General features: G+C 39.8%; 1 protein-coding gene across 9 annotated transcripts in view; it reads left to right on the top strand.

Moving 5' to 3' along the window:
- Positions 1-23,725, top strand: part of astn1 (astrotactin 1) — a 439,026-nt gene that overhangs the window by 395,325 nt on the left and 19,976 nt on the right. For all 9 annotated transcript variants that reach the window (XM_084912727.1, XM_084912726.1, XM_084912725.1 and 6 more), the window contains 2 exons: positions 18,283-18,418; positions 21,520-21,620. In XM_084912727.1, coding sequence (XP_084768853.1) covers positions 18,283-18,418; positions 21,520-21,620 — 237 coding nt within the window. The remainder of the gene's footprint in view (positions 1-18,282; positions 18,419-21,519; positions 21,621-23,725) is intronic.

Below are 23,725 nucleotides of genomic sequence, written 5' to 3'. Positions count from 1 at the left end.
TGCACTTTAATGTCGGCCTTAAGATTGTTGCAGTTTGTTTTTTTAGCCTCCTGGGGGGTTTTTTCCTCTCTTTTTTTAATCGTCAGCAGTTATGTGAAAGTCTCTTTCCTTCAGGTATCTTTATTTTATTAAGAAATGGTGTATCTTTATCAAGTGTGATTTAGAAAGTATAAGCGCATGTTTTGCATGTGGGTGTTTTGGATGTTTTAGGGGGATATGGTTTACATTTTTGAGCTGAATAACACTCATAATGAATTTCTATTTACTGACTATTTTGAGTCCTGCAGATTTAATAAAGTTGGTATGTTATAAAATCCTGTGAGAAACAGTTATTCTCTATTTGAAAATGTTGGACTTACTTATGAACAAGCAGAAGTAGTTCATGAACACATCAACCCAGTACATGTATAACATACTGCTTCTACCAATTAACATTCACAATAGAGGTGTTGAGTTATACACGTATTGATATGACAAGTCAACTCCCTTTCAAGTGTATGAAGGCTCCCGTCCCATGTATGGCTTGGTCCTGCTACAGTTTAAGTAGGATAACATCCTTGTGACTTGGAAAACTTTGTGGTTACTCGTGATAAAAGTGAATTTTTCAGCAACCCAAACAGTTGTGGCAAACAATTAGCCATCCAGATGTGAGTGTATAAGAAACCCAAGCTCTCCATTACCACCTGTGGTTGGAAGGCAAGTAGTGACCTATGCAATTGCTACTCTCAAACAACTCAGCTGTTACTTATAATTGCCAACTAATTTATAAACACTGAGCGATTGCTAACAAATTGCAATCAGCTGGAGTCAGTTTGCACTCAAGACTGCAACCTGTCAGCAAAGCCTTTCTTTGCAGTAGGAAACGTGACTAAACTGGTTGCCAAATGTTTGTATTTTGTGCCTTTTTGCAGCTAAATCACTGCCCTGCATCTACGTCACTATTTGTGAAGGAATTTCAGTTTCAATTCTGTGAGGTTCTGGCTGGACTGAATTTCTGTTTAACATAGATTTCTGTGGTCAGTAATAGATTTCCAGTTTATGTCTATTCATCACAGTTAATCATTGTATCATCATAAACAGATTGCATATAATTGCCAGCTTGACCCCATTCAATCACAAACTCAGATTGTGATTGTCTGATTGCATTAAAAGTCACTTTGAAGATGGCCACTGACTGTGAGCAGTTGCAGACCTGGTCCCCATTTTCAAAGTCAATGGGATTATAATTTCCTAGGACACTGTAGCAGTAATTTTGGTCATGCCATGGTCTCCTTAATGTGACTGAAGCATAAGTTACACAATTAACTGCTTAACTGGAGCTTCAGCTCAAAGTGTCTACACAGTTTATGGCAAACTAAGCTAAAGTTTGGGCTCAAATTGTGGTCATAAATATTTTGTACTTGTAAATCAAATGCGTATTTGTGAACTGAGTTTTGTAACCTTGTAAACCAAAATATCTGAATATGTTATGTTTGTGCATCTATAGATGAGAATTTGTGTTTGTAAAAAATATTTACACATGTTACAATTTTTTTTGTTAAGGTCTGGTTACAGATACAAAGCAAAAAAAAAAAAACTATGTGTAAAACTCTGCGCTCAACTCCCCGGGCTGTGTGTGACTTTTAACTTGCAAGTACAAATTTTGACCTAATTTGTCTTTCTTTTAGCTGATTGGTCAATGTCATGTCAATCACAAATTTAACAATCCAATTAGAGAACAGATGGGTCTGTCGGTGGGCTGCTTTACTGAGCTCATCTATAGACGCACAAACATAACATTTTCAGATATTTTGGTTTACAAGGTCACAAAACTCAGTTCACAAATACGCATTTGATTTACCAATTCAAAATATTTATGACCACAATTTGAGCCCGTACTAAAGTGACTCCCATTATCACCATGAACTTTTCTAATATTGCAGATACTTGTCCTGCACATCTGGGAGACAGGCTGTAGCTTTGGTGTTGAGTTCATTTCATTACTAATTTGTTGTTGGCTTTGGCCGTTGCTCTTTTGCTTTTTCTCTGATTTCCAAGAACCCTGAAGAGCTGCTCCGTTAAAGTATAAAGATACACGTGGCCATACTAGACTCCATATTTTAAATCTTCAGTATTAGTGTTTTGGCCACTGCCATGTTGGTTTTTTAGAGCCTTATATGGAGTGTCAAGTTATTAGCAAAGGCTAGCTAATTAGCAAGCTGCACAGAGATTCGGAGTATATCCTAAGGTTTATGTTGTTTTGTAGTTATGTGACAGCATGTTTCACATCATGAGTGTCAAGAAAGTAAGGTAACGAGCAGTGGAATTAATTTTTTTAACAGTAACAACCCCAACACTGCACTTATCGGCCAATTAGTGCTAAGTAAAAGTCTATTAAAATAGTTTAAATTGACAAAACCGAGGCACAAACTAGCAAGCCATGTTAGTCAGATCCAGGAGGATAAGATGTAACACAGAAATGATTTCCTTTAAAATTAACATGAGATTCTGTGGGGAGCTGACAGACTTCTGGAGCCTTCCTCAAGTGACTACTGGAGGCACTGTGTGGCTTCACTTCTCAACTCCTGAAGTTGCCCCTCAGTCCACAGGTGTCTGTATAGTTTCCAGTCAAACTGACTGAGTTGTGTGGCAGAGAAGGACCCACTCACACGGTGTTGCAGGTTGTCATTTGTTTATGGCTAAGTGTTTTTGGACACATTTTACCCTGGCAGCTTTTCAGCTGCGTTCCCTGCTCAGCACAGCACACCGCTCTCCTCCACTGGTCCCAGCAACATCCTCAAAAAGGGAGACACAATTAGACGATGGAGGTCAGGTGTGTCAGTCAGCCCCTGAACCCAGTACTCCACCCCTCCCCTGCAACCAAACCCCGCCATGTAGTTTCTTCATTTGTAACCATCAGATTTCTTTTTTCTAATTTGTTGATGTTGATCACTGCATAGTGAAAAACTTGTGTTGTGACAGCTCTAAGCCTAAACTTGTTTGATTTTTGCCTAACACTGAAGTGCATGAGAAGTGTTAACCCAAAGGCAAAGTTAAGCAGGAAGAGAAAAGCTGAAATCCTCTCTGATGCCGTATAGATAGGAGGAGGATGCAAAGAGAGACTGTGATTTCATATTGAAAAAAGCTGCCGGGAGCTATGCAGGCTTCTCCACCCACTGGAAAAGAAGCGCTAAATCTCAACGGCAAAACTCAAAAGCGGTTTGACTCCTCAACATATTTGAACCCTTTCACCTCCTTCACACTCAGCAGGCGCATAGAAGCTAACGTATAGGGTCAGGGGATTACAGAGTTTACTGAGATCAAATTCCATATCTTCGGGGCATTTAAGTTGTCAAAACTTTTAACAGCTCCCTCGCGCTGCCATTTGGACTCTCCGATGTGTGAAATTGCCCCGCGCTGCTCTAATTGCACTAAATGAAAGCTATCCAGATCTGGTTGTTGTAGCTTGGCTGTGTTAAGAAAAACACATACGTAACGCAGAGTTTTATCACAGCTTGCCACCTATGCATCTCATCTTTAATGGATGATTGATTGCTTGGGAGGACACACCCTGATGCGAACACGACTGAAAAGGGTGCCTGTGCATGGATGTTGTGTGGAGTTCAGGAGAGCAGAGTGAGAGCAGGGGAGACAGGCAAACTGAAAGATGGCGAGATCTGGAGAGCCCTCTCTGCACGGCGTGGTTTTATTTCAGCTGTCAGTCTTCTGTCATCTCCGAGAATACATCTCACACGATCTGATGTTCAGTTCTTCACAGATCTCTTCTTGGCTGCCTCTACTTTCCTCTTCTGTTTTCTCCTACCAGCTCCCTCATCTTTCTTCTCATCTCCTGACCCCTCCTGTTCCGTTACTTTTCTCTTCTTAACTCTTCTCATTTAATCTTTATTCTAACCACTACCTTTTTCTTATCCTTACCTCTTTGCTTTCAGGTTTCCAGGGGAAAAAAAGAGAGGAGAGGAGGCCAGGGATGGGGCCTCCTCTCACTCATATTTCTTGCTTTTATTTTATCTTTATAATCTTCTCCTCCTTAGTCTTTGTTTTTTTTTTTTTCAAAAAGCATCCAGAGGGTAAACCATGGGTCAAACTAAACTTGTACAAAAAAGACAGCCAACTATCTCATTAGTAAAACCTTTTCAAGCAACCATAGTTAACCTACTGTACTATAATGTACCATAATGTCTAAGTCACAGCTCTTTTATGACAAAGGAATAGTAAAACAGCTCCTCATCACGTGCAGGCTGTATTTACTGCGATAGGTTTTACAGCATGATAAATTAGGAGTTATGATGGATGCATTACAGTATCTTTGCACCATCTTTAATGATACTTTAACAGGCTTTGATATAACTGTGTAATGTGGCAATATAGATCATATTGAATCCCTGTCCTAAATAAGTGACAATGGAAATCCATCAATGGTAATACAGAGACCTGCTTTACGCAGTCGTGGGCGTATATCAGCAGAATATAGTTTAATAAATAAAAGGCTTGCCAGTTCTGGTGAATGTAATGATGCTCAAACTTTTAATACTGTACAGCTTAAATGAACACCATCAGCCCTCTGGAGACAAACAGATCTGCTATGTTCCAGTAGCTTGCTAATTTTGCTGTTTTTCTGCCATCATTCCTGTTTTCCCAGGTTTCCCTGTTCAAACTAAATAAGATATTATCAAATCAGGACCAAATGCTGGACTAAGAGAATCTAATGAACAAGAAGGCAGTGGCTATCTTGACATAGATAATGTGTTTTGGGAATTTTCTCTCTATTCCTGCCTGTCCCTGTTACTCTGTCAAACGCATCACCTCCTGTGGGTGGTGGATAAGGAAAGTTAAATTGCTACATGAAAGAGAGAATTATTTTAAAAGGTATTAACCAATTGCTCGCATATTGGATTTGCATGTTAACACGGTATGAGTCATTTGTTTTCACACTGGTAATGCTGCTCTTGGAAAACCGTTTCATGCTACTTCAATGGATGTAATAATATTTCATCCCTGAAGTTAATCCTCAAATGTTTTGCATATAAATTCCAGAAGGACGGTGAAAGCAGAACATCCATTTATGGGAAAAGATCTGAAAAGACAGTACTGCTCATCTGTGCTGGAAACAAAAAAGATGACCACTTGCTTTCTTGGAATGTACAGCAGAAACAGATGTTTGCTACAAAACATCTTTTAAGCTGTGGTCTTTATATATGAAGCACAGACCCGCTGACAGATGCACGGTTGCATTTGCTGTCCTGTAATACCGATAAATCTACACACAGTACATACAGCTGATGATCAAGAGAGTCCAGGTCTCGACTCCATGTTGAGCTGACAACACATTGTTTGTGCAGTAATCTCTTTCTTAACAAGCTTCAGGCACACAAGGTGAGATCATAGCGAAAGCGCACACATACGCTCACGCATATGCACGGTCCCAAGCAGATGTTTGCAAATAGGAAGTCTGCTTTAAGTCAGAGCACCACTCGGCTGGATCGGTCTTGCTGTGAAAACAAACATCCCCTGAGCTGGTAGCAATCCAATGATCTAACGGCTTTGATCACCCGGCGAATGAGAGGTTTGCTTAGGGTCAGTGGAACTCGGTATCCCCTCAGCAAACACATTACTCACCTGTTTACATCATACACTTACACACAGACAAATAGGCCGACCGGAACATGTGTGCCTTATCCCCAGACCAAAATTGGGAAGAGCTTCCTCTTAGCGCTGGCAATTTCCTCAGAGCTGCCACTGCTTGACCTTTCCCACCTGCTTTCTCTTTACTGATAACACTGCAGCCATCCAAGTCAGGCCTGTCATTTCTGGGTAGCTGGGTGTAAATTGCAATCCAGTCGTCAACATGTTTAATGTAGTTTGCGTGCTTGGCTAAAATTTTACCCAACACCTCACTCCTTTAACTGTATGTCCAAAACTTGCCTTGGAAAAGCTTGAGCGCAGAAGGACGAACAAAAATAATAATAATAATAATAATTTGAGGATGTTTTGAAAAAGAGCCCACTTCACCCTCACTCCACATGAAGGTTGAGTCTTACAGTTTACCCAATGATTTGATCCAACTCACCGCAGATGGTCATCACTTGACAGCTCTACACTTCTCTGTATTTGGGTGCCCGGCATAAAAACACTTGAGGCTTGATGTTAACTGCAAAGTTCCTCATCGGTCTTTGATCTGGCAACTTCCTAGCACGCACACTTGTGAAACACCACATAAGTGAAGACGGTGTCGGTAAGTCTGCGCCTGGTATCTGGATCAATAATAAATACCATTTGATTTTAAAATTCCATTCACTTTATCTTTTCCAACATAAGCATCAGTGTCTCCCTGTGGGTTTCAAATTGAACCCCACCCAGGGATTCCAACAAGGCTGGCTTGTCTGAATTCATGTTCAACATAAAAACAGATGGGACTTGGAGCTTTCTGCTCTAAAACAAGCAAGATTCCTATAGTACTCAAGAGCAAACATCCAAACATTATAAAACAGCTTCTTACCTTGGATAAAAGGTGGGATGGAGAGATTCTTTTATGCTAATCTTGCTTTCCTGACGTCATCTGTAAAGGACCATAAAGAGTTTCCTTCTTAACTGCAAAGTCACAAAGTTGGAGAAGTAAATGTTTAGTTGATAATTAGCAAAAGCTGTGGCTCAACTGTTCAACACGATGCAGTGTTAAAACCACTCTGCCTCATCACAGCAGCAGATTACTACTGACGTGTTTAAAAAAAAAGCTTTACTGTGAGAATGAAATGAATTTAAAAAGCCTTCTGTGGGATAAAAGACACACTATCTAATCTCTGACTAGCTCTCACCAGAATCTTGTTTCGTATGCTGGATTAGGATGTAGGGCCATACGCTTCTTTTCATGAAGTCATTGCTGAACTAACCACTCACAGTGTCCTACTGCTTTAACCTTAAGGAGAGCTGCTGTACAAGATTTCATTAGATACACTTTGATTAAAAAGCATATGCAATTCTAGAGGCGTTATAGAGATGCACATTTTTTATGTCAGAAGCTCCACTGATAAGTCAGAGTCTCTGCCAAACTGACATGGGATTAATGATAGACAGTTTGCTGATTGTGTTCATTTCATTTTCCATGTGGATTTGTGGTTCTTCGTGTAATTATTAGTGCAAAAGTGCAGAGTGTGTATGGAGTTAATACCTACAGTACATGCAAATGGACAGCAGAGTGCACTGTGCTTGTGTGGTTTGGAAAAATAAGGCCTTTTACTGCATTTATCTCAAGTGGTGCCACAGTTTGAATGGACTCAATTGCTGCAGATTTACATGTCTACACAGTCACATTGCTTGTTTTTCTCACCAGTAACTCCATATAGCACAACTAAAGTGAGTCAATTAAAAGTCTGAAGATATTCTTAGAAGTGAGTATATCAGACGGACAGCAGTTTTGAGACAAAGAGAGGTGAGGCTGAGGTGGTTTGGGCATATGCAAAGGAGAGATGGTGGATATATTGGACAAAGAATGCTGAATATGAAGCCGCCTGGAGGAAATGAGGAAGACCTCAGAGGAGATTGATGGATTTTCTGTTATTTTTGTTTCATTACATTTGTAGTGTGATTGCCATTGCTTACTCTCTTACCATAGTGCGTTACTGGCTGGTTCAATAAAGATCACCGTGTTAGCAGATAGTTGTTAAAAGCAAGGTGTATACGGTTTTTATAGTGACAAATAACAAAAACAAGACCCTACAATAATATAGAGAAAAGACCAGTCAGAGACCCACTATGAGCAAGCAATTTTTCAACAGTGGGAAGGAAAAACTCCCTTTTAACAAGAAGGAACCTGGGAGGAGCAGCCATCTGCCACAACCCACAGACAGGTGAGACAGGACACAAGGCACACTGTGGAAGAAAGCCATCATGGGAAAACCCCCAGCACCCTAATCCTGTTACAACGTGAATAAGGGAGCCAGAGATTTATAATAATTAATGATTTAATTAGAATCAAATGCATTAATTGTGTTAATTCAATTATTAAACTAGAATAAGATAAACTCAAGATGTCCCATCAGTGTCTGTCAACAATGTTTCATAACACTTGATTATTTTCTCAATGGTCTTGATACCTAATTGTTAGTTTTGCAAGTGAAGTTCCAGGTATTGTAACCTTGTAAGCTTATTTGTAACATAAGAGGATTAGATGCTGAACTTCAGTGCCTTTTTTACAGGTTTTTAAAAATTATTTTCTTTACGACTATTGTAATGCATAATGTAATCATTGTCCATTTTTTTTATTCTACCAGTTTTCTGCAGTCACCCCAGAAAAATCAATGCTTGAAGACCACAGTATGATGAAAATGATCATGAAACTGCAGGACACTGATTTAACCTTTATGTTATGTTAACCTTGCTTTTATAGACCAATAATCAGAAAGCAGCAAGATGGCAACCAGCTGAGTCAAGTTCCCTATTGCAAAGAGACGTGACACAAATGACTTGCACCCAGCAACGCAACTTGTCAGCAAACTGTGTTTATAAATTTTAAAGCAGTTAATTGCAAACTTTTGCAATTCTCAGAGAGAATGCAGTCAGTCAGTATCAGACTACAACTGTTTAGAGACAGGTTGCCAACTACTTTGGTCGCCCAAAGTTTGAGGGTGTTTTATGCTCAACCATTGGGTTACAACAGATGCTTGAGTTGTAGACCTGAAACACCGACTGTGTGTGAGGAAAGTGAGCTAACTGAAATATTTTGAGCCTATCCCACCTTTGACAGGAGAGACAAGCTGAAGCCACACTGCAACCCTGAATTGGATAACTGGAAGAAGATGGATGGAAATGAAAATAGCACGGATAGAAAGTAAAAACATTCTCTGCTTTGCTTCTGAACATTTCTCCTGTTTACAGAGCTAGCTGCATTTTAATCAGCAGCGGGGTCTTCACTGTCTAATGTAACTGAACCTAGCAGTCACATAAAACAGTCATTAAGACAGAAAATAGTCGGTGTTCTGAAGCCTCAGTGAAATGAAAAAAGTTCACACCAAAAAGCAAATGTTGCCCTCGATGAATTATTTACTTTTATTTGTTTCTTAATTTTTGGCAAGTTCATAAAAAAGTGGGAAATCTGCGTGATCTGGATGACACAGTATCAGGATTCAGCTTCGCTAAACACGCAAGGAAGTAAAGCATTTGGCGCAAATCGGCGTGGATTGACACATTCGTCAACATAGAAGCATATCCGTTGCGTGAGACAAACACCTGATGGACAGCCTGGATACTGAAGCACTTAAAAATGTCGTCAGCACGAACTGTCCATAAGAGACGGCAGTTCTCTCGAGACAAACTGGAAAGAGAAAGATTTGGACTTGGAGAAGCTAAACAAGCCAAAAAAAACCTCCATATAAACCACATATAAAGCACTGATGAGTGAACATGCAATGACAGGAATAACACGCATGGAGCCTTTACTTAAGAACTCCTGTTGTGTTGTTGCTAGGCGCACCCTAATCCAAGGTGTTCCATTCTTTTATTGACTCGGCCAAATCGAGTTTTAGCGTGCAAAGCCCTCTCACGGTAACTGCTATCAATTTGGTCAACCTCACTTCTATCAAATTATAAAACAATTTATCACCCCTTTGTAGATACAAATTACACCACTGTGACGCAAATGCAGCTTTGCAGCATACATATCAAACACAAATTGAGAGAAGGCAGAAACAATTTGGAGAGCTGTTCCTCCTTTTTTTTCTTCAACATGAGGCAGTTTATATAATTAAACCTTCAGCCAGTTCCATACTCTTCAACCTCATCGTCCTCTTTCTGTTCTGTTTATTTAACAATTACCCCTTTATCTTCAATGAAATGCTGGTCTTTAGAAGTTACGAACAGTCCCGTGCATCCAGCCAATCTCCACGGTCTGGTAGTGGTTGTGACCGCCGCTGGAGTGCCAAAAAATAAAAATGAAGGGCCCGTCAAAGATCAGATTTTGTTGTGTTGTCGGCCGCTTTTCCTTTTATCCAACGGAAAGGTAGATGACCGAGTCCAGATGTTATTTGTTAAGGGTGTTGCTGCCAGTTGTGTTGGTATGGCTGCCAGCTGCCAATTACAGCTAGTTACAAGGAAGCTGTCTGCTTTAACAGAAGTGGATGAAATTCCAGACAGCCCTTAGTGAAACCTGTTATAGGATGGAGAAAGGATCTCATTTGAGCTGAAGTCTTTACCTTTACAGGCAGAACCTGTGTGTGTTTGTGTGCACATATGTGTTCTTTCCATGGGCTTCAGGGTCTCACGTGTCTCTCTATAAACCTGACTTCACATTAACTATCAGGGCACATTTTAAATATCATTTCAGTTGAAGCAAGTTGCTTCCACAGCTCCACAGTCACATGCCGCATGAGTCACTGGCTCTACTTCGACTTGTGAATGAAGCATCCCAAAAGAAATCTACACTTTTTGGCTTTATAAAGAAGTATTACTGTTGAAAATACACTTGCATCTTTTTGCTTATGAATTGAGGTAATTGGTATTACCTTCAGTAATACACTTAGTACTGTAGAGTTGCAACAGTTGAAATAGTAGTCCTAGATTTGATCAAGCCTAATCGTGATGGCATGACAAGGTGGGTTGGCTTTGTTCCACTTTACGTGCTCAAAATCAAAATCTGTTAGCACAGACTCAATCTAGCTGCTGCTCCTTTAGCCATATGCGCGATTCGGAGCTACTAAATCCAGATAGGCAGTGAAAGCTGCAACATACTTTTTATACTTATTTCTTTCTCACTGGATCAAACTGATATGAAATATCAGGTTGAATTAAGCTAATGTTATAAGCCACAAGCAGGCTGTTTTTTATTTTGGAGTCAGAGCAGCAGTATATGATGCAAAATTTAACAAAACCTAACATGCAGAATTTCATGAAACGTGGCAGAGAGGTTTAGCAGGGTTAAAGAGAGACCAGTTAAATCTTGGTGCAAATCTGGTTCACTTTCATTAAGACTTCCAAATAAGTCAGTCGTTGCTATTTGCTGCCAGGTGCCCTTCTAGTTTTCAGATCAAACTATCTGATGTTTGACAGACATTAAGTTTCCACAGTGAAAAAATTATCAAGCACCTGTCCTTTCCATTAAGAAGCAGAGAAAAACAGCCTTGGATTGGCTGCATAGGTCTACACACACACATACACACACTTGCACACTAAGGGTCCAGGCCTGCAGAACTGAACTGATGACAGCAGGCATGACTTCAAAAGGTGAGACATCCCATAACTCACATCATTCTCCTGGCAATCCTTGATTTTTCCAGCCAATCATACTCTAAGAATGCTGAGTAAACAATTCCAGCTGAATGACAAGTTTCTCAGAGCACCTTGATTAGATCTAAAACTGGTTCTTTGGAATCTGTATGCAGCGTGCACGGTGACCTACGAAGCCGCACCTAAAGGGTCCTGTGTCGATGGCTCTCCGTGTGGATGTTCGTGCTGTAAATTTGCACCTGAGTGGAAGGTCTACCAAAAAAACCAAAAAAATCCAACTTTACTCAAATGATCACTGCGATCATAGAAACGTATTTGAAAAGACAGCAAACGCAGAATTTGTGCCACTGCCAAAACCTTGAGCCATGACGGTAGTGTTCCATTCATGTTTCATTCATCCATTCAAGCGGATCCATGTCCCTGGGTGTATATGTAAAATAATCAGCAATAAAACAGAAGATATATTTTATCCAAAGATTTGTGAGATTACTGTATTACAGAAGTAGCTAGCACATGAAAAACTATGTAGCCAAAGAAAATCAGATCTAAGAATACAAACAAAATAGCTCAGGAAGGTAAAAACAAAGTGAAGAAATCAGATGTAATACAATATAATGTGGAGCTTAATATGCAAAAATCAAACAAATAACCACGGCACCATGTGGCAGCCACGCTGAAGCAGATGTTAGAGAAAGTATTCCGCTCTAGTCATCATACTCTAAGAATGTTGCAGACCCACCTGCAGAGGGTGGCGCACAGTTGGCTATGGATAATCCACTTATTATCCATCGCTATTCACCACAGCCACGGTTGTTTGATTCACCTCTGTGGCTTCTGATGGATACAGCAAAGGAACAGTAAGTAATGTGGATGAAGTGTCAGGGCCACAGAAGTCTTCCTTCACAGTTGTACAACTACTACTACTACTAATGATAATATTCCATTTATATATACTTGCATACTCACTACTGAGAAACTCTCCCGCAGTGTCTGTTTACAACCTTTGCTGTGTATTCAGGAACTACCGAGCTATAATTTCCTGTTTCAGGCTGATTTAGTGATTTTGCTAAATAGACAAATTTACAGCACTTCCCAGGTGAACCTTAAACCGTCTACCAATGTCATCCTAGGATAAGCCGGTTGGCCTTTGCTCTACAAATAAAATGCAGGCTCATGTTTCTTAGATACTGGGAAATAAACGCTGTTGAGAGACAATACATCAATGCATTGTGAAAAATCAGAGTTGACACAAATGTGCGCGATTTCTCTTCTTGCCAGCAGCTTCTTTTATTTTATATTTCTGTGACAGCCATAAATCTTTGTATACCCATGTTCCAATTTTTATTTGAAGCATCATTCACCTCCTGTTTTGGCACAATTTGTAACCTATTACTTATAGCGAGGGCATATTTCTCTTTATTCCAGTTTTTATTGCACCAAATGTTGAGCAATGCAGACTTTAACGACTGTGATTGACAACTGCTTTGGAAAGTGTTCCATAGTGGAAATTGGCTCTTCTTTATGTACTGTGCCTCATAGTAAATCAAAGATTTGCTCTCTTAAACTCAGGGAGTATTGCGGAGCTATTCGGAGAATGTTGAATCATAATAACCCTGGAGCAAACAGGTTTGCAGCCTAGGAGGAAACTTTAATGAAATCGCTCAGCACTCACACTAATAGATCAGATAATGAGCTAATATCATGTAAAATGGTTTTCACGTACACTTTCCCGTACTTAGTTTCATAGTGGCCGAGCCAGCAGTTCTCTGGCATCCAGAATCAGTTTCATCTTCATCTGTCAGCAATCATTTTGTTTCTGTGTACATTTTTATTCCTATTGTGTTGAGTCATGTCCATAAGTGCCATGGCAGCACACAGTGTTCACAGTGTTACCGCTCACCTTTGACTGAGGCATTTGTTATAGTTGAATTAGGTGCACGTTTTGTTCTTTTGGCCTGCAGGCCACCCACTTCATGCATTGCTGTCATCATGACAGTGCACCGTGGGGTTCCCAAAAACTAGGCTGTATCTACTGGGCTGCAGTTCTGCTGCTTCAGGTGGTATACTGGCAGGACGGATACAACTGAGAGGGAAAGATTGGGTAAAAAGTAAATGGCAGTGCTTAAACCCACATCTTGTGTGTCTGAGTCCAAAGCTAATTCAAAGTTTCTATGGCATTTTCATACTTTCAGACGTTCATGTCACCACCAGCTCTGAGTTTTAATGAGCTTTTGTCTTTTGTGTGAGCAAAGGCGTGTTAAAGGATTCATGAACTGTTGGCTCGGATCAGGTCTTCTCCTCCTCCTGCACAACTTTACAACATGTGAGAAAGGCAGTTTGGGAGTAAGAGTACACAGGGATCTGAGGACGTGAGAATGGATCACCAGTACGCACTTGGCTAGTAATTTTCCAATCACAGGAGACTGACACTGCCAAAGGCACCTTGAGATCAGTGATTGAGTTGAGGCCAAATGTGCAACATGGTTCAAAGGAACACTATGTTTTCTAGACTAGAATCATTCCTATTTATCACAATGTGGGGTCCTAGAGTTTGGAAATACCTTTGTTCAACTTTGCTCTGAGCAGAGTCCAAAAAGTACAAGAAACATGAGCAGTGTGATGTTTCAGATGGGTTGTAAAGTATCAGTCAGTATAGCCAGTGTATCACTTTATTTGGGGCTAAAATTACAACTAGCCCATACACAGAGAAAAACCCAGCTTCTCACAACTTGTGTGTCGATCTCTTTTTAATGAGACTGCTCTTACAGACGAGCATTTGACAGATACTGACATTTTTCTGAAGAACTTCTTGTGGATAAAAAGGAGAACATTGTTATATTGTGACAGGGATTTTTGAATTACGTATCCTGTCATGATCACATTTTTTCTCAATGTAATTATCTCAACTAAATAAGTACTGGTTTAATAAGATTTACTAAGGAGACTTTTTAAGAAATTCTCATTTGTGTTTTCCCTGGATAGGATTTCCTTGGTGGACCACAGCGGTGGGATATATCCTGTTATCTGCATTTTCGGGATGGTGCACCTGCTATAAACCTACAACTCTGTAGCTGTTTATCTACTTGCATTCCCTCTAATTCAGACATCCAAACTGAAACACTGGAGATATGATTGGCTGAAGTGCTGAAATTTATCATGACTGGACTTGGTTTCAAGTGGTGAACTTGATACAAACAACAACAGCTGTTTTCTACACCGACGTAACATTTTATAAGCACTTTTAACAGCTGGGGAACTGTAACAAGCAACAGGTTCTCAGTTCAACACAACTTTAATAACTTTGCCAAGCTAACGGGATTTAAGATAGGAAATTATTTTGGGGAAACAAACTGCTCGAAGAACACCGGCGGCTGAGTTTGACTGCAGTGTTCTTCCACAATTTGAAGTTTTGCTTTCATCGTGTTTGTTAAGTTTAGTTAAGTTTAGTTGTATTTGAAAGCTACGTGTTCTAGAATATGAATGAAATTTTATTTATAAAGCACCAAATATCAACAACAGTCACCTTAAGACTTTTTATAGTCTAAGGCAAAGACCCAACAATAACAGAGAGAAAACAGAACTAAAGAGGATTTGAAATGAATATGTCAGATGTCAGAACAAGATCCAGAGTGTGATTCAGGTGGTGGGTAGGCTCATTTGATTGCAATAACAGGTTAAATGCAGTGTTGAGTCTCTCCTTTTTAGCATCTACATGGGTGTTAAGATAAACAAGTAGAATTATATTATCTGAACTGACGACTATCTATCACCAGGTGGATGATAAATAAGAAGTCTGAGTCTGCAGTAGGAGTCTGACAGAAGACTTTCGGATGAATTAAAATGTTGTCTTTGTCCTTGGTTGATTAATAAGCTAGAGTGGAAGATTGCTGCTACTCCTCCTCCTCAGCCTGTGATTCTGACTCGGGTGTTGACCTTAACAGGTGACTATTGGTTATAAATAACATCTTACACAATGATCTATGGGGTTGTTTTCTGTGGGAGTGCAGACTTGTTATAATGGATGGCTATAATAAGTAAGATTCTGAGAATTCATATTAATATGGTATTGTCTGGTTATATCAGAAATCTTCTTTCAGTATTTGATCCATATATTTAGCACTTTTTAAGATAGAACCTCTTCTAATGTGTCTAAAATGTCTTTGCTATGTTTCTTCTTGTTGTAAAAAGCAAAGCAACTAAAAGGGGATGTAAACAGTACCTCCAGTGATATTTTTTCCATTTCTCCAGCCACTAAAAGGCAAACATGGATAAAAGTGAAAGTCACATTCAGTATTTTTTAATTTGAATGAAATGCATTTCAGTTATCCTCATAAATGCCTCCAGTATTAGACAGCTGTGGTAAACACAGTCTGTTTGTAGCACAGTAGTAAATCTCCACTGAATTATAATGTTTAGACAGACAGTAACTGTACATGAAGATTGATGTTGGATGCAGGTTCCCATTTAGAGCATTACTCGCACAGAGATTGAGAGAATTACTTCACATATTCTCGAGCTGCATCCTCCAGAGAAGGTTCAAACACTGTTTCCTTTTTATATGCCTCCTTACGGAGGAGACAGACATAGACCCACAGTGTCACTTTTCATTTACATCTCCAGCAGCGGTTATGTCTTTCGTTCAGTAAACACCTTTTTTTCCTCCTGCTCTGTCTCAGTCTCACTTGTTTACTAGCTGGTGACACAGAGGAGGTTGACATAGATGGCCACCTTTGAGCACCTGTCATTCACACATACACATATTTTCACACGCAGCGGTGAGGTTCCTGTGTAAAGTACGCACAGGTGACCACTTCAGGGTGTCCATCACTTCACACACAAATATTGCATAAATAAACACAGACAGGGAGTGCTTGTGCCGAGGAGAGTCACCAGTGACCACCTCAGAGCACCCATTGCTTTACACGCCTGTGCATGCACACAGATTTGGGTTTTCCAAAGAGAGGGTTTTTCCTCTGTACAGTGAAACACATCCTAGCTGCATGTATGACCACCAACCTAAGCAGTAGGAGATGAGGTGCTGAAGAAGAGGTGCTGGAGGTGGAGGAGGAGCAGGGGGCCAAAATTCAGAAGCAGTGTGTGAAGCACCGAGTACATCCCATTAGTCATCAGCTTGATTCAACACATCATTGTGGACCACTCTTCTTTACGATTATTGAGTTCATTGAGGTTTTCATTTATTCATTTGTTTAATAGGGTTGAGATTTAGACTTTGACTAGATCACTGCAAAACCCATTCTTTTCTTTTTCAGCCATTCTGTTGTTTTTTTTGCTGCTCTGCTTGAGATCATCATCCTGTAGTTTGACACAGTTTTGGCAAAACCTAAGCTATTAGACAGATGGCCTCACAGTTCACTCTAGAATACTTTGGTATACAGAAGAACTCATGGTCGACTCAACAAGCTCAAGGTGCCCACCAACATGCTTGGCAGTTGGTATGAGGTGTTTGTGTTGATATGTTGTGTTTGTGCTTTACCATTGTGCATTTTGGCTAAACATCTGCACTTTGTCTGCATCTAACCAAAAGACATTGTTCCAGAAGTCTTGGGCCTTGTTCAGCTACAACCTAATCAGTGCTGCCATGTTCGTTTTAGAGAGAAAACACACTCCTCGCACCCCTTCCAAACAAACCATACCTGTTCAGGTTTTTCATGAACTGAGACTTAGAACCCAAGATGTAGGTCTTTTTTATATTTACTCAGAGCATGTCCACTCCAGAGAAGACCGACTATATGTTGGATTCTTTTCACCTTGTGAATAATACATCTTACTGTAAAGCGATAAATTTCAATTGTTTGGAATTGGCCTTATAAATTTGATAGGTAGCAACTGTTGCTTCTCTAAGATACTTGCTGGTGTCTTTTCTCCTTGGCATTGTGTTAACACAACACCTGAATGCTCCAAACCTGCAAACTGCCTCTGCTTTTAGAAGTGTTAACACTTGCTGATGATCAGTTAATACAGTGTTTGATTAGCAGTACCTGCTAAGAGGTTGCTACTTAGCCTCTTAAATGGAATCAATAAGACTGTACTTAGTTTATCACAGACTGCTTCAGCATTTCGGCTTGCTTTTTGTTAAATAAATGATGGCATGATGTAATCTGTCATGTGTTGTTGTTTATCAGAGGTTGTATGTTACCTAATCTTGAGACCTGATTGTGAGACTTTTTTTCAGGAGAGCACAGAAAGGGCTTACCCAAAAAAGTGGGAGGTAGAGGTGGTAAAAGAAAACTTTTACCTAAAATGTTAGTGTTGAATGCGCTGAAAAAAAGTGGGTGGACGCTGAATGAATAATACTCCCTTCGCAGCATGTAGTGTCAAGGTGCCCTTGGACACCCATCTGCAACAGTAAAGTCACTGAATGGACTGCATGTTTACAGAAGTGTTGGCGTCATAAGGAACACTGTGTTCTTTTTGCCTTTCTGTAACAAGGGGGGACCCAAATCCCAGTAACTGCATTCAAATGTTAGTGAACATGCCTATTTTTCACTTCATAAAATCTAGCTCTCTCTTATATATATATATATATATTGTACTTCACGTGTATATTGCAGTGTAACAGTAAAATGCTCATCTGTTTTACATTTTGGGAAGACGCAGCTGAAGCTGATATGAAGATGCATAATTCGGCCCTTTAAAAAGAGAACAGCTCAATTCTTTTGCTGTATAAATTAATTTAACCATTGAAAGTAGCACAAAACAGTTTAAAAGTTCACAATTAAAAAAAAACACAACTGCCCTGAGATTAAAAATAAATAATGGGTCAACAATAATCGGATTTTGACAGTTTCAAATCAGAACTCAGTATTTATTTTGAGTGAATTTAAACAAATTATTTGCTGCCTTAAAAAAATAATGGCAAAATTGTAGCAGTAGAGAAACTAACACAAAAAGTAGTACTCTGACACATATTTTAGAGGGTTAATAGCGGGTTAATTGCCATAAATAAATCATAAGCAAATCATTCATAAATTTGAAGAATTGTCTGAACTGTATGAAATACTTGGATGAATTAATCCAGAGGAATCTCCTGACTTACCTTTGTTGCAGAAACCCTTTTAAGCTTTGTGGATGACATCTTGTCCGGAGCCAGGTCTCCATGTGTGATGTTAGGTGACATCCCTGACCTACTGTCCTCCTCCATCAGTATGATTATTCGCTGCCTGGAGCCCGACACCACATACATGTAAGTATGGAGTCTGTTCTGAGCGTGTCATGTAATAAACAAAAGTGACCCGAAATAGGCACTCTGGTGGAGTTACTGTGTGTGTGTGTGTGTGTGTGTGTGTGTGTTTATAAGTAGTTTTAAACCTTGTGAGCCACAAAACAACATAATAGTTAAAGAAGAACTGACTGCGTTACAGTCAGTGCGGGAGCAGCGGCTTCGCTCATGCACGATTCATTTGCAGTTTGGAGCATAGATGTGATTGCATCCCCTAGTCGTCCGCCGTGAGCGCTTTGGCACGAGCTAGGTGCCCACGGCAGCACCCACTGCTTGTTGAGAGTAAGAGCGATAAGCGCTTTCACGTCAAAAAGTTGTCATAAACGAGTCTCCAATAACACCAGAAAAAGTAGCCAGATTTGTCCCTAGTTGCTTTTTAGAAAAAAAAGTCGCTAAATATAGCGACAAAGTTGCTAAGTTGGCAACACTGTCTGTAGAAAAATAGGCTTAAAAGAATTGCTTACCGCAAAAACAAAATAGCTAACTCTTTAGCTAATAATGAGCTAATTTGTTAGCTCCAGACTGAATGTGGCCTCTTCTAACTTTAAGTTCAATTTTATTTTTCAGTATTATTATTGCAAATTTTATATATTTTTGATTTTAAATCATTTGATACTTTTGAAGTTAGCACTGTTGTTCACACTATGTTTTGCTTCTTTTTCAAATGTTATGAAGTACTAGCTGCTACTAAGCTAGTTAGTTAGCAACAGCAAATAATTTGATTCTTTTGATTTTTGTTTTATTTTTTGACATCACATGCAGCACTATCAGAGAAATGTCAATGTATCTTGTTTTTGTGGTTTTACAATCTTTCAAATCCTCTATAATGTACCTTTTATGTACTTCTCTTATTAAGTAACAAACTGTAGATCATTTGGTTAAATGATCATTGTGCACCATTTGTCTATTATAAGCCACCGTACCTTGTGCCGGGTAATACAATCAGAACATCTGTGGGCTTTACACATTTTCCTAAATATTTGTGCAGCCTAGGTGGATTATGTTTATTTTTTTAATATTTTTTCCCCATATTGGCATGATGGTGTCATGCAGTTCCTTCATATTTTCGGTTGCACATCCATAATGGGAATCTCCCCTTCCACCATAAAGGTGGTCTATTGGATTGAGATCTAATCAATTCTGAAGCTATTTGGGTCAAGTGAACTCATTCTCATATTCAAAGAAACCAGCCTGACATGATTTTAACTTTTTGGTACGTTATCTAGCTGGTAGCAGATAGATTGTGGTCATAAATGGATGGACATGGTCTCCAACATTACTCAGGTAGGCTATGGGATTTAACAATGTTCAGTTGGTACTAATGGGCCCCAGGTGTGCCAAGAAAATATCCCCCAACACATTACATCACCAACACCAGCCTGAACCATTAATACAGCACAGGATGAACATTACTTCCATGCTTTCATGTTTTTTATGTAAATTCTGAGCCTGCCATCCAAGCAGCAGAAATCGAGCCAGCACAAACTGTATCCTCAGATTTTCGGTCTGCTGCTGTAGCTTACCCGCTTCACTGTTTGACAGAGAAGCTCTTGTAAGATGGTGGCTTGAGTTACTGTTGCCTTCCTATCAGTGCAAAGCAGTTTGGCCATTCACCTTTGACCTCTGGAATTAACAAGGCATTGCCACTCACTGACTATTTCCTCTTTTTCGTAAACCCTAGAGACCCTTGCAGATCAACAGTTTCTGAAATACTCAGACCAGTTTATCTGGTATTAACAACCATGCCACGTTGGCACTCCTTCTTTAACTTCAGATTCTCAGTTTGAACTTCAAAAAGTTGTTTTGAACATGACTAAGTATATTGAGCTCCCATGTGACTGATTAGATTTTTGTGCTAATGAGCAGTTGAACAGGTCCTTGTCAGATTTAAAAACCTCAGTGGTCTGTCGGTGTATGTATATGCTTCCAGTGCAAAATTAAAAACACACACACACAGATGCACAAGCACCGGATGCTCAGATGCTCTCATTAGCATGCTCACACTTATCCCACAGAAAGCTTGCCAGGTGGGAAGCCACATGCATAACACACACATACACAGACATTGCAGAGCAAAGAACAGGGTGGAGAGGGGAAAAAGAGGGAGAAGAGAGAAAAAAAGAGCCAAAAATGCAGAGGTAACGTTTGGGGCTGAGAAAGAAAGAGAGGAAAGAGTGAGAAAAAGATAAACAGCAGTGTGTAGAGGCAAAGAGAAGTAAAGAAAAAAAGGGCAAAAGGCCCATGGACAGAGCTTCTTCAAACAATTTTGACGTATGTGGGTTCGGTGAACAGCTACACATGCTCTTTTAATTCCAGTATCAGCGAGATTCCTGCTCTTTCTATCCTGTCTGACAGCTCATTCATCTCCCTGAGCTCTTAGCTTGGGGAGAGCCTCTGCACCGAGGCCTTGTCTCTCCCATCAGCTCTTTATATTTTCTATAAAGATGGATTCCGTACAATGCTCATGAATGGCACTTTGTAGAAGCAAAATACGCTCTTTCAGATAAAATATGCCCAAGAAAGGCATGCTAGAAACTCAAAGACAGCAAAAAAAAAGATACTTTGCAGTTGCATTAAAAGCAAAAGTTCAGTCTTTGAGTATATGATGGAAAGATTCAAATGGCTTTCTTCTAACCGAGAATATCTGTCATTCACTCATCTATTTCTTTACACCTCTTTGCCTTTTGAGTGTTCGTACTGCTACATCTTTCTTTGTTACTGCAACAATTGGCCACTAGGTGGAGATATTCATTCAGTGAAACTAGCTGTGCAGAGAAAGGCAAATTGGGAGTGTGGCACTGTTCCCGTATTGATAATGCAGGCCCTGGTCTTCAAAGCAGGGGGTCTTTCGATTGGATTAACAGCTGCAGGAAATGCATCAGCTGTGACATGTTTGCTGCTGCTCATATGTTTTTTGTTCAGCAGAATACACTGCAGGAAATCCATTTTATTACTTTAGGTTTTATAGATTTTCACTAACAAAATGGAAAAATGGACTTTATATTTCACAGTGTGTGTGTGTGTGTGTGTTGTGTGTGTGTGTGTGTGTGTGTGTGTGTGTGCAGGTTCCGGCTATGGGCAGTAGACAACACGGGGCGCCGTTCGACTCCAAGTGAAGTCACCATCAAAACTCCATGTCCAACTGTGGATGACGTCAAAGCACAAGGTGAGGGGAAAAGACTGTACATCATTATTTGTGTAGTAAATATGATTGTTATATGATGTCAGAAAAATATGGGGGGAAAAAATTATATTTGGTGCAATTTTTTTTGTTTGTTTTTTTTTATTTACCGGACAGACATTTGCTCTTTCTATTTGCAGTCATGTCTCAAAACCGCACAAAACAGATGTTAGATGAGTTCATCGAGCGAGTCATAAAGACACAGGCAGATAGTTTTCCTCTCTGGAGTAGAACTGTTTATGGACACTGTACACTAAGATCTCACGAGAATATTGGTTATAAAGTGTGCTATTTCATGTCAGAAATTAACGAGCTGAAATCATTTGCCACCCTGTGCACTAGTGAAGCTGCATACCAAAGACTTTATAGATCCTGCTGCTGAGTTGGAGACAGGGCCGTAGACATTTGGGTAGTGTCCCAGTTTTCACCTTTTTGCCACTACAATTGAAGTATGGCTTTAATTAAAGGCCCTGGCCAAAAGTACCTTAACTGTCTTTTTTTCTGCCCTAGTACCACATTTCCTGGTGCTAAGGGTGGGCTGATTAAAAAAGTTACGCAAAAGCTGTTTCAGTGATAGGTGTGGGATATTTCTTCATTCCTAAATTAAGCAGGCAAATATTCAAGAGTTCATTTCAAGTGATGAATGATCATGGGATCCTTTTCATGGTGAAGAAAAAACCTTTTACAACGGTCCCCAGAGGGGAAAAACACTCCCCCTGTAAGGTAGCTATCCGTTATTGAAGTCTACCATAAAGAGGCTTTGTGGACGACGCTTTGACAGAAGGTTCAACCTCATGAACAGAAAGGCCAGGTTAGACACTAACTCTCAAACAGCATTCTTTGGACGGATGAAAGTAACATCAACCTGTAACAGGAGTAACAAAAAATGGAGAAGGCTTGGAACAGCTCATGATCTGAACACAGTGAAGGCTGTGTGATGTATGGGCACGAGTGGTTTCCAATTGTACTTGGGTCACTAATGTTTATTAATGATGTGACAGAAGACAGAAGCAGCCAGATGAATTCTGAAGTGTACTGTGATCCATCCAGCCATCCATTCTCTTCCGCTTAAACAATTTAGGGTCGCAGGCACCCTGAAGCCTATCCCAGCTACCGCAGGGTGACAGGCAGGGTACACGCTGGTCTGATGCAGGGCCAAGCAGAACTTGCAAACTTGATATTGTCTATAATAGTGGACAAAGGCCTAAAAAACCGGGCTAAACAGGGATAAGCCACGTGGTCAGTCAGGTTGAATTTCACTAGCGGAGAAAAAAACCAAAGGGAGTAAGACACATCACAAACATCTGCAGACTTCAAGCCATCATTACATGGAAGGACTTCAGCAAAATATTAAAGTTCAATAAGGATTTTTTTAAATTTGTCCAATTCCTATTTGAACCCTATTAAGGGGCTACTTAATTTACTGTGCTTGACTGTGAAAACAATTTCCAATGTAATTGTCTAATTGTATAAGAAAAGATGTGCCACTTAATGCAGTTGGTTTTAATTACTGGAAATCTATGCATGGTGTGAAATGCAGTACATGCCATGTAGTTGCTTTTACTGATTTTCTTGGCATTGTCACTTCCGAGAGGACTTACGCCCCAAGGTTTTAGTTTCTTCAGTGAATTCTTCAACTTTGTTGTTGATGATTTATCCCTTTTAAAATGATCGGTAATGGTAGTGAGACCAAAATATTCATGTAAAATGACATCTGCTTTATTCATCTGAAATTGGAGCTGCAGAAGAAACAGGAAAGAACACATCTTCTCCACTTATGAGGCCATTATATTTAACAGTACCCAATAACTGAGGGGAAAAAACTGCAATATGTCCAACATCTTTGTCAACATCAAAGAATCTCTTCCAATGACCCCATAAACAAACGCATATTACAGTTACTGTGTCGCTGATCCTCCATCCTTGGGTATTTCACACAAACATGTGACCTCTGTCATCACTGGGAAGAAAGGGGTGCTGATCACTATCCAGTAACCAACATCCTAATTTGGGATTAGACTTCTTAATATTATTTCTTTATTACTCTGCCTCGCCCATACCTTACCAACTGACATAATTCCACATGGATT

This window comes from Perissodus microlepis, chromosome 18 (assembly GCF_051167445.1).
Source record: "Perissodus microlepis isolate ML-2025 ecotype Zambia chromosome 18, ASM5116744v1, whole genome shotgun sequence".
In the NCBI taxonomy this organism is placed as follows: Eukaryota; Metazoa; Chordata; class Actinopteri; order Cichliformes; family Cichlidae; genus Perissodus; species Perissodus microlepis.
This window is presented reverse-complemented; position numbering and strand designations above follow the sequence as displayed.